At 40.8% G+C, this 15112-nt stretch overlaps 1 protein-coding gene across 1 annotated transcript; it reads left to right on the top strand.

The window, feature by feature from the left end:
• LOC109846397 (probable polygalacturonase At1g80170) lies at positions 8205-11857 on the top strand. Its single transcript, XM_020415629.1, has 9 exons — positions 8205-8443; positions 8534-8662; positions 8995-9165; positions 9279-9299; positions 9626-9833; positions 9999-10080; positions 10481-10589; positions 10684-10800; positions 11428-11857. The coding sequence occupies exons 1-9, from the start codon at positions 8225-8227 to the stop codon at positions 11719-11721; spliced, it is 1350 nt and encodes a 449-aa protein (XP_020271218.1). The 5' UTR covers positions 8205-8224; the 3' UTR covers positions 11722-11857.

Raw genomic sequence — 15112 nt, 5'->3', positions numbered from 1 at the left:
CAACCTATCTATTGAGATATTAGAAGTTGTGGGAGTCGCACCGTCCAACACTTGGAAAGAGTTGAAGACGCGTGGAGAGCGGGCCGAACGCTTCCTCCGAAGGAAGAAAGCCGAGAGGAGCCAACCGACGGCGAATCTTTCGAACTCAAACTTCGCCTCCCGTGGTAAAGGAAAGGCACATGCAGCGGTTGTAGACGTTAACCAGACATCGCAACAACAACCCCGGAGGCAGCAAAATACTTCGGACCCGAGACTCCAAAAAGAGTACTCTTTCAAGGACGAAGACGTTCCAGCCATCTTCGAATCCCTCCTTAGAAGCAACAAGATCAAGCTACCACCTATCATAAATCAGGAGGAAGCTGACAATACTACGGACCCAAAGTACTGTACATACCACAGGAGGGTCGTTCATCCTACCAAGGATTGCTTTGCTCTCAAGAATAGCATCCAAACCTTGGTTGAAGCCGGCGTTATATCGCTCAATTAAGTCGAATGAAGACTCCGACAAGTATAAGAGTATAAACTGCTTCTCAATCCTCCGACCGGTATAAGAGGTTAAACTGCTCCCTGATACTCCAATAGGTATATGAGTGTAAACTGTTTCCTACCATTGATGGGAAGTTCCTGGAGAAGGTTACGCTAATATTCTTAAGGATAACCCAGTCATGTAACGGAGTACAAAGTCAAACCCAGTTTCAAGACGGAAGCTGGGGGTGGATGATTCATGTAATGGGAAGTTCCCAGAAGAATGCTATATGTAATTTTCTTAGAGATAACCCGATCATTACGAACAAAGTGATAAACACTAAACCCCCACTATGATTTGTACTCCCACTCTCACTGTCTACCTGATCAAACCTTCCTATAGTTAGGACCACAACCAAAGATTCCCCTCTCGATTCCTTCCATGAACGAGAGGTCCACTTTCAAATTGAACGATCAAGCCTGTAAAAGGTAAGATCATCTCAAACCTCCCACTGTGGTCGCCAATTTGTTTGCGTCGAAAATTGATGTATTCATTATGGTATTCATTACAACTTCAATCGTTACAATGAAAACAAAAAAAGATTGTCTTTTTATAAGACTTTTACACAATGAAAACAAAAGTTTACAACTCTCGTCAAAACAAACGCAGAGGACGTTTATCACCCGCTGCTTTGCGTGGGATCTTTGCCTGTGCCGGGGTTTATCCGTGGACCACCTTAGATCTGGATCCGGTTGATGAAAAATCCGGCAGAGCTTCGTCTTCACCGAGGAAGTATTTGATTTGAAGCGCTGAGATCGACCAAGCGAAATCAGGGCTCTTCTCGAGATTAAGACCAAGCCTAGTCTCAAGGGACGGACGGGAACGGGCGTCAGATCTCTCGAACTCTCCTTCTTTATGCCGAAGAACTCGCCAAGATCTGTCTACCCTCGCTGAAATTCGTGCTCCTTGGCCAAAGCTGATCAGATCAAGTTTCTCTCTGTTTTTCCCTTCAATTTTTATTATTTCATTTGGTTTTGATCCTTTTTTTTATTTATTCTTTGATCTGATCTTCTTCTTTGGTTGGTTTTTGTCATCAGTGCTTTTATTTTGGGTTAAAATAGTTATTTTAACTAAACGAGTTCAATTTTAACCAAATAGATTGAACGGATCGAACTGACCGAACTAGTTTTGGTCCTTGCGGTTTGGCTTTGTCAAATTTGTCAAAACTATCCCAAAACTATGGTGAGCTTTGCATTAAGCTGCTACAAATTTTATAAATTCTACTAAGCACTCAGAGCTTTTCAGCAACTGTTAACGAAGAAACGAAACAATTTGTGCATTGCGAGATCGCTGATATCCTATTGGTGGTCTACTCTTAATTAAGGTTGGCAATTTATTCGTATAGCCTTCATCACATTGAGAGAAGTTTCCCTAGCCTGAAGATTAATTTCTGAGAGAAGTTTCCGCTAAACAACTTGAAAGACTAATTTCTGCGCTTAATTAGTAGTAATCCTAATTTAATTTACAACCCCAATGTTCATGGGGGGGTTTTGTGGAATCTACAAAATTCATGGTTGTTTTTGTGAAAATAACTTTTTTTTGCTCTTTTATGATTACTTCTTCTGGCGAATCCAACATGAGTCCTCTTAATTTGTTCCCTTGGCCTTCACACATCTTCATTGCACCTCAAACACTACGGGCTAGCTTTCACACATGAGTTCTCGAAGGTCAAGAATAACTTACATGGCAATCAATATATATAGACTCAAACCATAAACCAATCCTTGATCAATAAATGTTTTTGAATGACTCAAATATCTATTCTTAATTAATAGAATTTGCGTGAAGCATTCCTGTTAAAGTAAGAGAGAGAGAGAGAGAATCTTGGGTAAATTTCCCTTGAATTGAATATTGAGTGTGCACATATATTTATACAAGTAGAGGAGTGTGAGGTTTGTTCTCCCAAGCAATGTGGGACTAAAACCCACTACAATACACTATTATCAACAGCCCCCTTCAAACTCATGTTGGATCAAACAAAGTGAGTTTGCGTACAAGAAACTGGAACCGATGAACAGGTAAGGCCTTTGTGAAGAAATCTGCAAGCTCATCAGCGGATGAAACATGAGGAAGTAGAATTGTCTTGTCCTTGATAACTTGGTGACGGACAAAATGAGCGTCGATCTCAATATGTTTGGTCCTTTCATGAAATACTGGATTATTAGCAATCTGGATGGCACTCTTATTATCACAGTAGAGAGGAGTAGGAGTCGTAACAGAAATACCGAAATCACTGAGAAGGCGACGAAGATGAATAATCTCTTTAGCTGTTGTGGACATTGCACGATACTCTGCCTCAGTACTGGAAAGAGCAATAACATCTTGTTTCTTACTTCGCCAGGAAATAAGGGAATCACCAAGAAATATACAATAACCTGTGGTAGACTTTCTGGTAGTTGGATCACCAGCCCAATCAGCATCAGAATATGCACAAAGCTCTAACTTAGATGTAGCAGGAAACAAAAGTGAGCGAGTGCTAGTACCCCGGAGGTACCGAAGAATCCGTAATAAGACAGCATAGTGTACAGAACGTGGGGCACTAACAAATTGACTGACAATACCAACAGCATGAGAGATATCTGGTCGAGAGATGCACAAATAGACCAACTGACCAACAAGATGTCGATATCGGGTAGGATCAGATAGAGGCTCACCGTCAGTAGAGCAAAGTTTGACATTCTGCTGGAGTGGAGTATCGACAGTTGTATTATCAGTTAACTCAGCTTGATTTAGAATATCTGAGAGATACTTCTGTTGAGACAGTAATACACCCCGCGGGCCTTGAGAAATTTCTAGACCAAGGAAATACCGAAGAGATCCAAGATCCTTCATGTGGAACTGTTGTTGCAACTGAGATTTTGCGTATTGTATACCTGTCATATCATCACCTGTAATGATCATATCATCTACATAGATGAGTAATAAAACCCTGCCACGCGATGTAGTGCGAACAAACAGAGAAGCATCTTGATGACTTTCTATAAAGCCCGCTTTGAGCACAACATCGCGAAAACACTCAAACCAAGCGCGGGGTGCCTGTTTGAGACCATAAACAGCACGACGAAGGAGACATACATGTCCCGGAGGAATATTTGACCCTGGAGGCGGTTGCATATATACGGTCTCTGATAAAGAGCCATGAAGAAAAGCATTTTTGACATCCATCTGGTATAAGGGCCAACGATGAGCAGCAGCGACCGCAAGGAGAGTACGCACAGTGGGCATCTGAGCAACAGGAGCAAAGGTCTCCTCATAATCAATACCTTGTTGCTGAGTAAAACCTCTAGCCACTAAACGAGCTTTTCGACGTTCAATGGTGCCATCAGGACGAAACTTGACCTTATAAACCCATTTACTGCCAACAAGAGAGATCCCAGGAGGACAGGGAACAATATCCCAGGTATGAGTTTGCTGAAATGCTTGAAATTCCTCAGCCATAGCTTGTCGCCACTCTGGAATTTGAACTGCCTCTTGGAAGGACTTTGGCTCAACAATAGTATGAATGGCAGCAAGAAAGTTATGAAAGATAGGTGAATAAGAAGTAACAGAAGCATACCGGGCAGGCATGACATGTGGGCGTTTGCCTCGACGAAGAGCAAGAGGAACCTCAGGCGGGGGAGATGCTGGCGCAGGTGCATGAAGATCAACAGTATTTTCTGGAGTGAGAGTTGTGTCCACAGGATATGGATTAGATGGTGTAAGAGAAGACTCAGGTGAGGAAGAGTCAACAGAAGGAGAGGGAGAGATGTCAGGGAGATCTCGAAAGGAAAATTGAGGTGAAGAAGTGGGTGATGCAGTGGACGGGGAAGCATGATCGGTAGAGTGGAGGAAATTAAAGTCATCAGAAGTAGAATAATATGGAGAATCCTCTTCGAACTGAACATGACGAGATATATGAACTCGACGAGTTGCGGGATCATAACAACGATAACCTCGATGTTCTGAACTAATTCCTAAATAAACACAAGAAACTGCTCTGGGAGACAATTTATCACGTTCGTGAGATGGCAGAAAAACAAAACATCGACAACCAAAAACGCGAACTAGATCATAACGGGGAGGATGAGTATAAACACGACTATAAGGAGTAGCACCGGAAAGAGAGCTAGATGGAGTGATATTAATGGCATGAGTCGCGGTGAGAATAGCCTCAGCCCAGAAACGACGAGGAACAGAGTAAGAAATGAGCATTGATCGGGCAGTATCGAGGATATGACGATGTTTGCGTTCAGCAACACCATTTTGCTCATGAGTGTAGGGACATGACTGTTGAAAGATAGTCCCATGAGAGGACATGATAGAGCGCATGGCAGAGGATAGGTACTCTTTGGCACAATCAGAACGAAAAACTTTAATACGAGATTGCCATTGAGTGAAAATCATAGCAGTGAAGGCTTGATAAGCAGTAAGTACGTCAGAGCGATTCTTAAGTAGGTAAACCCATGTAAAACGAGAGAAATCGTCGATAAAACTAACATAATATAAGTAGCCAGATGAAGAAGGCAAAGGAGCTGGCCCCCAAATATCAGAATGTACTAAATCAAATAAGGAAGTGGATACAGATGTACTCATTTTAAATGGTAAAGCAGTGAATTTAGCCAATTTGCAACCAGCACATGACTCAATACTAGAACTAGATGATACAGGACCAAGTACTCCAGACTGAATAAGACTCTCCAGCCTTTTATTACACACATGACCAAGTCGTCTATGCCATAAATTGGCAGGAAGCGAGGTAGAGGGTTTTGACGAACAAAGAGAAGCAACAAGAGAACGTGGACGTATGGACTCTGGAAGGTGAAGATATTCCAGAAAATACAGTTTGTGCCTCCTACGACCCGCCCCAACCGTCTTGCCCGTCTGTGGATCCTGCACAATACAAGTATCAGAAGAAAATGAGACAAACAGGCCCGCCATGCATAAAGAGCTAATAGAAATTAAATTCAAGCACAATTGTGGAGCCACATAGACGGGACCAAGTGTTAGACGACCAGATGGATCATTTTGTGGGGTAATAGAGCCATACTGAGTAATGGACAATGGTTGTCCAGCAGCTGTGTAGATAGGAGGAAGAGAGGATGAAGTAAAGACAGAGGATAAAAGTGAGGCATTACAAGTCATATGAAAGGAACAACCAGAGTCAAAAATCCAGAGATCATTCATACCAGAGACTGAAGGATTAGCTGAAGAACCAGCAAAATGCATACCAGAGAGTTGTGCGGCGGATGTAGAGGTGATATGTTGAAAAGCATCAAGTTGACGGCGAAGACTTTCAATAGCTTGAATAGTAGAGTCTGAAGTAGTAGAAGGTATAGCATTGGCCAACAATCCTGGTGTACGAGAGGGTTGAGACTGAGGGGGTCGCCGACCACGTCCAGTACCTGAGGAACGTAACTCAGGATGAAGCTTGAAGCATGTCTCAATGCGGTGTCCTTCCTTCTTACAATATTTGCAAGAGAGCTTAGATCGAGCCTGTGGAGAGGGAGCCTGTGGAGAAGTATAATTCATAACAGGAGCAGTGACAGGTACAGACAAAACAGTCTCGAGTGAAGAGGTAGGAGTGTCTGTTGACAAATTGAGTCGTGCTGTCTGCTGCCGGGTCTCATAAGCAGTGAGAGCTCCCATAACTGAGGCCAAAGTCGGAAATTGAGGCTGGTGAAGTAGTTGATCAGCCATAGTTGAATATTCAGGAAGGGACTGAAACAATTGATGCACCTCATGCCGTTCGTACCAGGCTAGCCAGTCTTCATATGTGGAATTACGTCCAGGAAGCATGGAGCGTAACTCTGTCCAAAAAGCTTGCATTTGTCCAAAATGGGACTGCAGAGATGAACTACCTTTGCGTTGTAGAGAAATGCGTTGCAGAAGATATGCCTCCCGTGCACCCGAGCACTCAGTGAAACGCTCAGTGAGACGAGTCCACATGGCCTGAGCAGAGGGAAGCGAGCCAATCTCGACAGTGAGACCAGAGCCAACACAGCGAGTGAGATAATCCATAACACGAAATTCCTGCAATTGCCACTCTGAACTCTCCTTGACATAGAGAGCACGAGCAGTCTGAAGATCGACATCACCACTGCCAGAGGCAATAGTACTGGATGAAGCAACAGTGCTGATGGACGGTGGAACTGGTCCCGTACTGGTGAGATGATCAAGCAAACCAGCGCCACGCAAGGCATTGGTGACAATGGTGGACCACCCTGCCCAGTCACTTTGATCATTGAGGGGCAAAGGTGGTTTGGGAATCTTCTCTGAAGGAGCCATAACAGCAATCTTGAGACGTTAAGATGTCGAGATGCTGTTACTAATGTCGTTCGTTTGAGGCCGAGAGACGGCTTGAAACGACGATGCCGTTAATTTGAGACCGAGAGACGGTCTTGAAACGACAATGCCGTTAAAATAGAACCCGAAGGTTAGAATGAAACCCGAAGGTTTAAAATAGAACCCGAAGGTTAGAATGAAACCCGAAGGTTTAAAATAGAACCCGAAGGTTAGAATGAAACCCGAAGGTTTAAAATAGAACCCGAAGGTTAAACGAGAACGCGAAACGCGTTAAGAGGCCGCAAAACGACAAGGCCAAAATATCTGGCAGATGAACGCCAAATAATTAAAAATAAAAATAAAAAAAATAAAACATTAAACGGCTGCAAAGCAATAAGGCCAAGATTTGGCAAAAGAACGCAAAAGCGTTAAAAATTTTATTGAAAGGGAAATAGCCCTAGCTCTGATACCATGTTAAAGTAAGAGAGAGAGAGAGAGAATCTTGGGTAAATTTCCCTTGAATTGAATATTGAGTGTGCACATATATTTATACAAGTAGAGGAGTGTGAGGTTTGTTCTCCCAAGCAATGTGGGACTAAAACCCACTACAATACACTATTATCAACAATTCCTATAATGCAAGGATTCCTATTGGATACTTGAGTTTGAATGAAGTTAGAATGCTAATCCTAAATCAAACTAGACTCCTACTGATCAGTCTACAGTATGGATTAATAGGTCCTATAAATAACCTTCATGTATGTAAAATCCATGCTCTCTATCTTGCTTCTCTACGATTTTTACGTCCCATTCGGCATAGGTTTAAGGAAAAGGGCGGGATCGAGAGAAGGTTTAATCTCGTTAACCCATTTGTGCGACCGAAGAAATTGAATTAGTTAACCTGTTAGGTATATTTATTTGAGTCTTTTTTTTCAATCTTTGTACAGTTTAGGAATAATGAGGATTACGACTACTTGTGATCGTGTTGTATATTCTAGAGGATTGTCTTCATATTTTGGAGTTGTCAGGGTTGACTCAGGTGCCATCTTTGTTGACAATACTCCAGTTTTTGGCAATTGCTATCTTATATATGATCATGTCCCTAGTGCCCTTTTCAGAATGATGGAGTGAAGCATCCTCGTAACTTGGCGTCAACTGAAGAATATGCAGATATAAAACTTATATATGTATATACAATAAAAGTTTAATAATTCACTTTTACTTCAAGTCTGCAAAAAGAAGCATGGAAAGAGATCTGCAGCATTAGCTACCAGCAGCAGCACCGCCTCCATTACCACTTCCTTCTCTAACCCTTTCAAGCCAAGGCATCACTGATCTCAATACTATTGTCCACCTAATTAAAGTTAAGTACTATATATATATCTGATGCATTAATATCATTGCATTGCCCCTCATCAGATAACTGAGTAAAGAGAGATGAAGATCCAAGTTATGGTGATGCTGTTGATGATCATGGGTGCTCAAAACACCTATTCAGAAGATGAGAAACAAAAATGTGAAGCGATATCTGATTTACTCAGCAATGACGTTATAATGCCGACGACGAAATTTTGGAGCCAGGGAAGTAAGGGGAGAGTCCCTGTGAATGTGGAGGCCTTCGGTGCAGTTGGTGACGGAGTCACAGATGATACCCAGGTAATGTAATTTAGTATGTTGATAGCTTTTCCGCAGTCACCAGCTCCAGATGTTTACAGCAGGAAAGAATTTGTGTATCGTTATTTACAGGCGTTTCGTGATGCATGGGATAAAGCGTGCTCGTTGAATAATGCAGTATTCCTAGTGCCAGAGCACCGTCGATATAAAGTTAACGCTACGAGGTTTCGAGGGCCTTGCGGAGACAGGTTGCTTGTTCAGGTATTTATCATCTGTTATTTGTTCTTTAAAATTTCTCTTTTTTTTTTTGGAGAGAAGTTGTTGCGAGAAATTTGTATCGTTGACATCTCAAGATCGATGATTTATTTATAAGCAAATTACGGGTGCTTTTAAGGCACTCTCATCTGACTCTGTGTCATGTGATTTTCTTGTTGATCTAGAACAATTTGTCAGACAGAAAGCTTTCTATATTTATCTATTTCATATAATGATTGTATACATAGAAATGGAAAAACCGATGATTCTGGTTCAAAAATTGTTGATAGTTGGAGATAGGAACAGCAACTCATTATAAACTCTCAAATAAATGACAGGTCAGTGGGACCATTGTAGCTCCTGAGGAGCCCGAGGATTGGGATCCGACGAACCCGAGGACTTGGCTCCATTTCTCAAATCTTTCAGGTGTCAGGATCCAGGGAGGTGGGGTTATCGATGGCTCGGGCAGTAAATGGTGGGCTAGTTCCTGCAAGATCAATAAGACCAATGTAAATGATAATAATCAGACATTATCCCGATCATGTTGAGTTTTCTTTAGATTAATTTCTCATTTTATTTCTCGGTAAATTAACGTTTTATGTTCCCCACTTGTCTGTTTCAGCCATGCAAAGCGGCTCCAACGGTAAGAACACAAAGATCTCTATGCAGATTAGTTGAAGGGTGATTTTTACAGAACTCCAAGAAATTTGGCCCATTTTGACATGAACCGCAAAAAAGTTTGGAAATGCCACTTAGCTCCCAAAACTTTTTACAGTTTTATGGATGTGTTCCCAGGTGAACCCCAACATTTCGCAGTTAGCTGGGAAGAAGTTTCGGGGGTTAAGTGACATTTCCAAACTCTTTAGGGATTATCTCAAACCGTGCCAAACTTCGTCGGGGTTTGCGAAATTCACCTCCAAAGACAAGGAGAATTGCATTGGTAATCTAGTCATTTTGATAATGTTGCAGGCGTTGACGATTGATTTGAGCACGGGGGTAAGAGTGAAGGGCATAACTGTTCAGAGCGCGCAGCAAATGCATTTCACAGTTTCCAGGTCGGAAGCTATAAGAATCACTGGCGTCAGAGTGCGGTCCCCACGAGACAGCCCGAATACAGATGGAATTCATATCGGTGAATCCACTAATGTTGTCATCCAAAACTGCAAAATTGGGACGGGTACGAGAATCACACTATACTTACTAGTTTTTTTACTTCCTGATACCTAAACGTAGTCAACTTCTGTCTTTAGAAAAAAAAAAACTTGTAAATAAATAAATAAAATAAAATCATGTTGCTGATTATTCTAAGAGATGATGTTTTTTTCTTCTGTGGTTGTTGTAGGAGATGATTGTATTTCAATTGTGAATGCTAGCTCAAAAATAAAGATGAAAAACATTGATTGTGGACCCGGGCATGGAATCAGGTAAAACTCTTTATTCAAACATATGCATGTATGTCTACTGTATTCATGCATGCATGCATGCATGTATGCCACTTTATAGGTTTCTTCCTAGCAAAGGTATCTGTTTCTCTAAAGTTTATAGTTCAGATGTGCATGGACAGAACAAAAACTATGAATAACATCTGATTCTGTAGATTTTATTATTTGCTACACCATATTAGCCTTTAGACATCCTAAATAAATGTGTTAGAGTTTTATTAGAGTGAAATGACAAATTCAAATGGAAAGGGCCGTTTACTCCCAAATAGCTTTCAAACTAGCAAGTTTCCCTCTTCTATGTCTGTTTGTGTTCGCGCATTTTTGTTTGACGAAATTTTTTTTGTGCATTAATAAATGTATCGTATCTTAATTCTGATGTTAGCATAGGGAGCCTTGGTAAGGACAATTCTACTGCCGCAGTAACTGGTATCGTCTTGGACACAGCAACACTCACAGGTACTACCAATGGCCTAAGAATCAAGACCTGGCAAGTAAGTATCCTATGATCAAATAATATTAATCCATCGAATCATGAGTTCACAGTTTTCATGTATGATGGTGATAAAAAATCAAATGTCTGAGCAGGGGGGTTCTGGTTATGTTAGATCAGTACGCTTCGAAAATGTCAAGATGAGTGATGTAGAGAACCCGATCATTATCGACCAATTTTATTGTGATTCGCCAGTTTCGTGCAAGAATCAGGTAAGGCTATGTTTATCAAGTTCTTTCATGAAAATCTGCATGCTGCTGGAAACGTATTAGTATTTGCTTAGAGTTCAATCCAAAGTAAACTCTAATGATTGTGCAACATATTTCACAATTTAATGTATCCATTACCTAACGAACTGTTTGTTTTTCTGTATATGCCTACATGTTCTACTCATAAAGAAAAATATTATGCAGAAATACCAACATTAACATTAATAATTGGATAAAATTTCACAAAGCCCCCTATATTTTGGCGCATTTTGGATATGCCTCCTGAACTTTTAGAAATGTCACTTAAACCCCCTAACTTTTGGGTGTGTCACAAACCCCCAAAACGTTTGCGAATTATCAACATGCCTATTTTCAGCAAACCCCCAAACTCCAACATTATTTTCATAAAACCACATGAAGTTCAGATGCTGTTTCATAGAACCCCCATTACGCCACTAGGGGGTCATCTTAAAAATTTGCAAATGTTTTCTGACACTCTCAAAAGTTTTAGGCTGGTTAAGTGACATGTTTAAGTTCAAAGTGGTTATCTAAGATTCTCAAAATGTACCAACAATAGCAGCGTTCTGCGACATTTACCGATAATAATCACATATTGTTGTTTTGCCTCAGACATCAGCTGTGAAGATCAGCCAGGTCATATACAGAAACATCAGCGGCACCTCGAAGAATTCGAAGGCCATGAAGTTTGCTTGCAGCGACACAGTACCCTGCAGCGGGATTGTATTGAACAACATCAACCTAGAGAGAGAGAATGGCAGCTTGGAGACCTTCTGCAATTGCGCCATGGGGTTTGATTTCGGAGTTGTGAGGCCTGCAGCAGATTGCCTGAAAAATGATAAGAACTCGCGTTGTGATGCGAATTCGCAGGACAGCGATCAAAAGCTAATTCACACAGAGCTATGATCGTGTGCTGATACGTTCATTATCTGTAATTGTCCTCGTGGCGTAATTTGCCTATATAGTTACTAGATTGGCACCTCCAAAGAAATTTTAGTAAAATAGCAAAAGTATATATTGAGTACATCTATTTTGTTTCGTCTTTGAAGTTGGAATACTAGTATAGTTTACGGGTCATTCAAGAGCGTATGTAAATAGATATTATGTTTCCCTGTGGATCACTGCATCGTTACATTATATTTAGGATTAAGAACAGTCGCAATCTGACCCGCTTTTGACATATTTATCGTCACTTGATTATCATATTCACTTATTTGGGCTTCTATTGAATCGAGAAATAGGTTTGATTGTACATCTTTTTGATATATACGGTATCCTGCGGATAATTCAAATCGAAGCAATTTGATGTTTAACTCGGGACTATATGACATCACCGATCGATATAAACACTCCATCCACCTTTATCATATATTCCATATATCGCACTAGATAGATATCATGGTCATGGAACATGATTCACTTTCAAGATGCCTTGATGGTGAAATAGTAGATTTGTGAGACTCAAACTCTCACGCTGAAGAGGTGGAGGTTTGAGTCCTCCTCAAGGCTAGGGTTGGGCGCGGGCCAGGTCGATCTGCGGGCTGACCCGGCCCAACTTGGCATGGCTCACGACCCGATCAGGCCCGTAATGGGCCGGGTCGGACCATGCCATGATATACGCGGGTCACTGATCGGGCTGGGTCTAGCTCCAGACCCGGGACGAGAGAAATTGAACCGGCCCACCATGACCCGGTCCTACCCGAAAATTTAATTTTTAATTTTTTTCTAAAATATAAATAATAATCTATATAAATAAGAACATCAGTACGTTGCGGCTCCCAGCCATAGGCTTGTTAACAAGGCGGCCCGAGAAGGCCAGCCAACAGGGGGGGCCCCCGTGGCGCAGCAGACCAGCATAGCTTGCTGGACACAAGCTGGTTTTTTGGCCTAGTTAAAAAATTTTTAGACTGTTAATTTTTTTTTTAGCTTGCTAAAAGATCTTAGGCTGCTAAAAAGATCAGGCTAAAAGGATTCTCTTTTTAGCAAGCAAAAAATAAGATTAGCAGGCTAGAGAATCTTATGTTTGTAATTTAAATTTAAACTAAAGGAAAGTTATTAACTTCCCACGGATGTGGGTCTTCCGTCGAATTCCAAATCACGTATATCTTTGTGTTTGTAATGTTTTATCTTTGTACAAGGTGTGTCACTATGTGTGTATTAGTGTGTATATATATTATTTTAAATAAAGAATAAAATAGAAAAAAATAATTTAAATATAATTTAATAGATACAAATATAAAGTTAATATATTTATAAATTAAAAATAAATAAAAGTTAAAAAACCCACGGGCTAAACCCATGAACGCGTGGGTCGTGGGCCAAGGCCCAACGCTGGCTGCTCCTCTAGAGCGAGTCGTGGTGCGTCTGGGTTTCAATCCGAGAACGTCGGATCAGAGAAATATGCGCCGACCCACTCCTGACACGCGGGCAGCTGCAGGTCGACCCATAACTGTCCAGCCGCGACCTTGAACGCCAGCGACCCCCGAGCCGGGTCACGGACCTGAACCGGCCCGGCCCACGCCCACGCCCACGTCCGCCCCTACTCAAGGCATAATATTGAGAATGACAAATTTTTAAAATAGACCCTATTAGTAATTTGTTTTTAAGAAACAACCCCTTTGAGTTTTAATTGCCATTTTTGACCAGCCTGGCTGAAACTAAGTTAAAAATGGCAAATAAAGTTCAAAAACTTATCGCAAATGGTAAATAAAGTTCAAAAATTTCATGAGATTTAAAATCTCGTGAAGTTTAGTGCCTGATTAACCATGCTAATGAAGTTGTAGAAGAAATACGCCCAAACTTCACGGGATTTTAAATCTTGTGAAGTTGCAGGCCCACAAGATTTCAAATCTCGTGAAGTTTGGTTGTAGTTTCAAATAGCTTGGTTTATTTCATGATTAGGCTGAGTAATTTATCCACTAAACTTCACGGGATTTTAAAACCCTTGAAGTTTTCGATCTTTATTTACCATTTTCGACTTGGTTTGGTTGAAACCAAGTTGAAAATGGTAATTAAATTTCAAAGAGTCGGTTTTTAAAAATAAATTTCTAATAGGGTCTATTTTGAAAATTTTTCCTATTGAGAATGCTTATTGAATTAGCAACTCAATAGTAGATTTTGGATCTAATCAATATTGATATGACAAATATCTTATCTATTGATACGAAGCATTTCGGCAATCCCCACGATCTGAGTCCAAACTGTTAGAATTAGAATAGATTTGGCAATAGATCACACGATCTTCTTTATCTGATGAACGAGGGAAATCTGTTCGTCAGACTCACTAAGCACCCGCCCCCCCTCCCGCTCCCCATCCCGCCCCCCTCTTCCGCGAGCAACTAGCCTACCCCCTCAAGTATATGATTCAACAGAAATCACACAAGGATAGGTTGATAGAAAACTCTAGTAAAATACCCACCAGTACTCCTAATCCAGCGGATAAAGTACATTACATCGCTCGTTTTAGGGTTGGTGGCTACTGACTTATTCGTATATATATTGATGTAATTGTAAAAAAAATGTTATTTTATGTTGGATTTTGGAAGTTCAACGAAGTTTCATCAGATTCTATATACCGTAAAGTTAATTGGGACAGCCAATAACATGAAAATTCCAGGGAGTTCAACATGACATGGTTCAACTGCACATTTGATATGTATAACGTGGGAACTTGGAAGCTAACGACTTCTGAATTTCCAAAACTTGAAACTTGATACCTGATGGCCTGTGGGCTCTTTAGTACTTCAGAACATCTCATCACATCTCATTAATCGATAAGCTTGTGTTGTCCATATTAGTGTCTTCTACATTTAGAATGAACAGGTTGAGAGCGTCTCACTCTTCATCATATGATTGATTTGTAAGAGCATCTACAATTTGGTACGATAGCAACACATACCATCAAAATCAACGGACATTTGGATGATATATAATCTCCTCAAACTTGGTGTTCTGATACAAAAGCTTAAAAGCTTTGGTCTCTTTCATGACGTTCCATTTCACCAGCCATCTCTAGTCCAGTGGCATTCAACTTAGTGCGTAAACAAAATAATAAATGCATAAATAAAAAGCCTGCAGGCATATACTAATTACTTTTTAGCTGCATACTAAACTCTTTTCGATCTAGACCTTAGTGAGACTAATATTCATGGATCATTGAGCTAATTTACTTGCTAACAAGGGTAATATGGCAATAAATCCCAATTCTTATTACACTTGTTCTTATGAAGATAGAAACTTATAAATCTTTGATGCGCAATGTAACCCTCCACGACTTAGCTCATATTGCAACAACAAA

The sequence above is a fragment of the Asparagus officinalis genome, chromosome 6, assembly GCF_001876935.1.
Source record: "Asparagus officinalis chromosome 6, Aspof.V1, whole genome shotgun sequence".
In the NCBI taxonomy this organism is placed as follows: domain Eukaryota; kingdom Viridiplantae; phylum Streptophyta; class Magnoliopsida; order Asparagales; family Asparagaceae; genus Asparagus; species Asparagus officinalis.
This window is presented reverse-complemented; position numbering and strand designations above follow the sequence as displayed.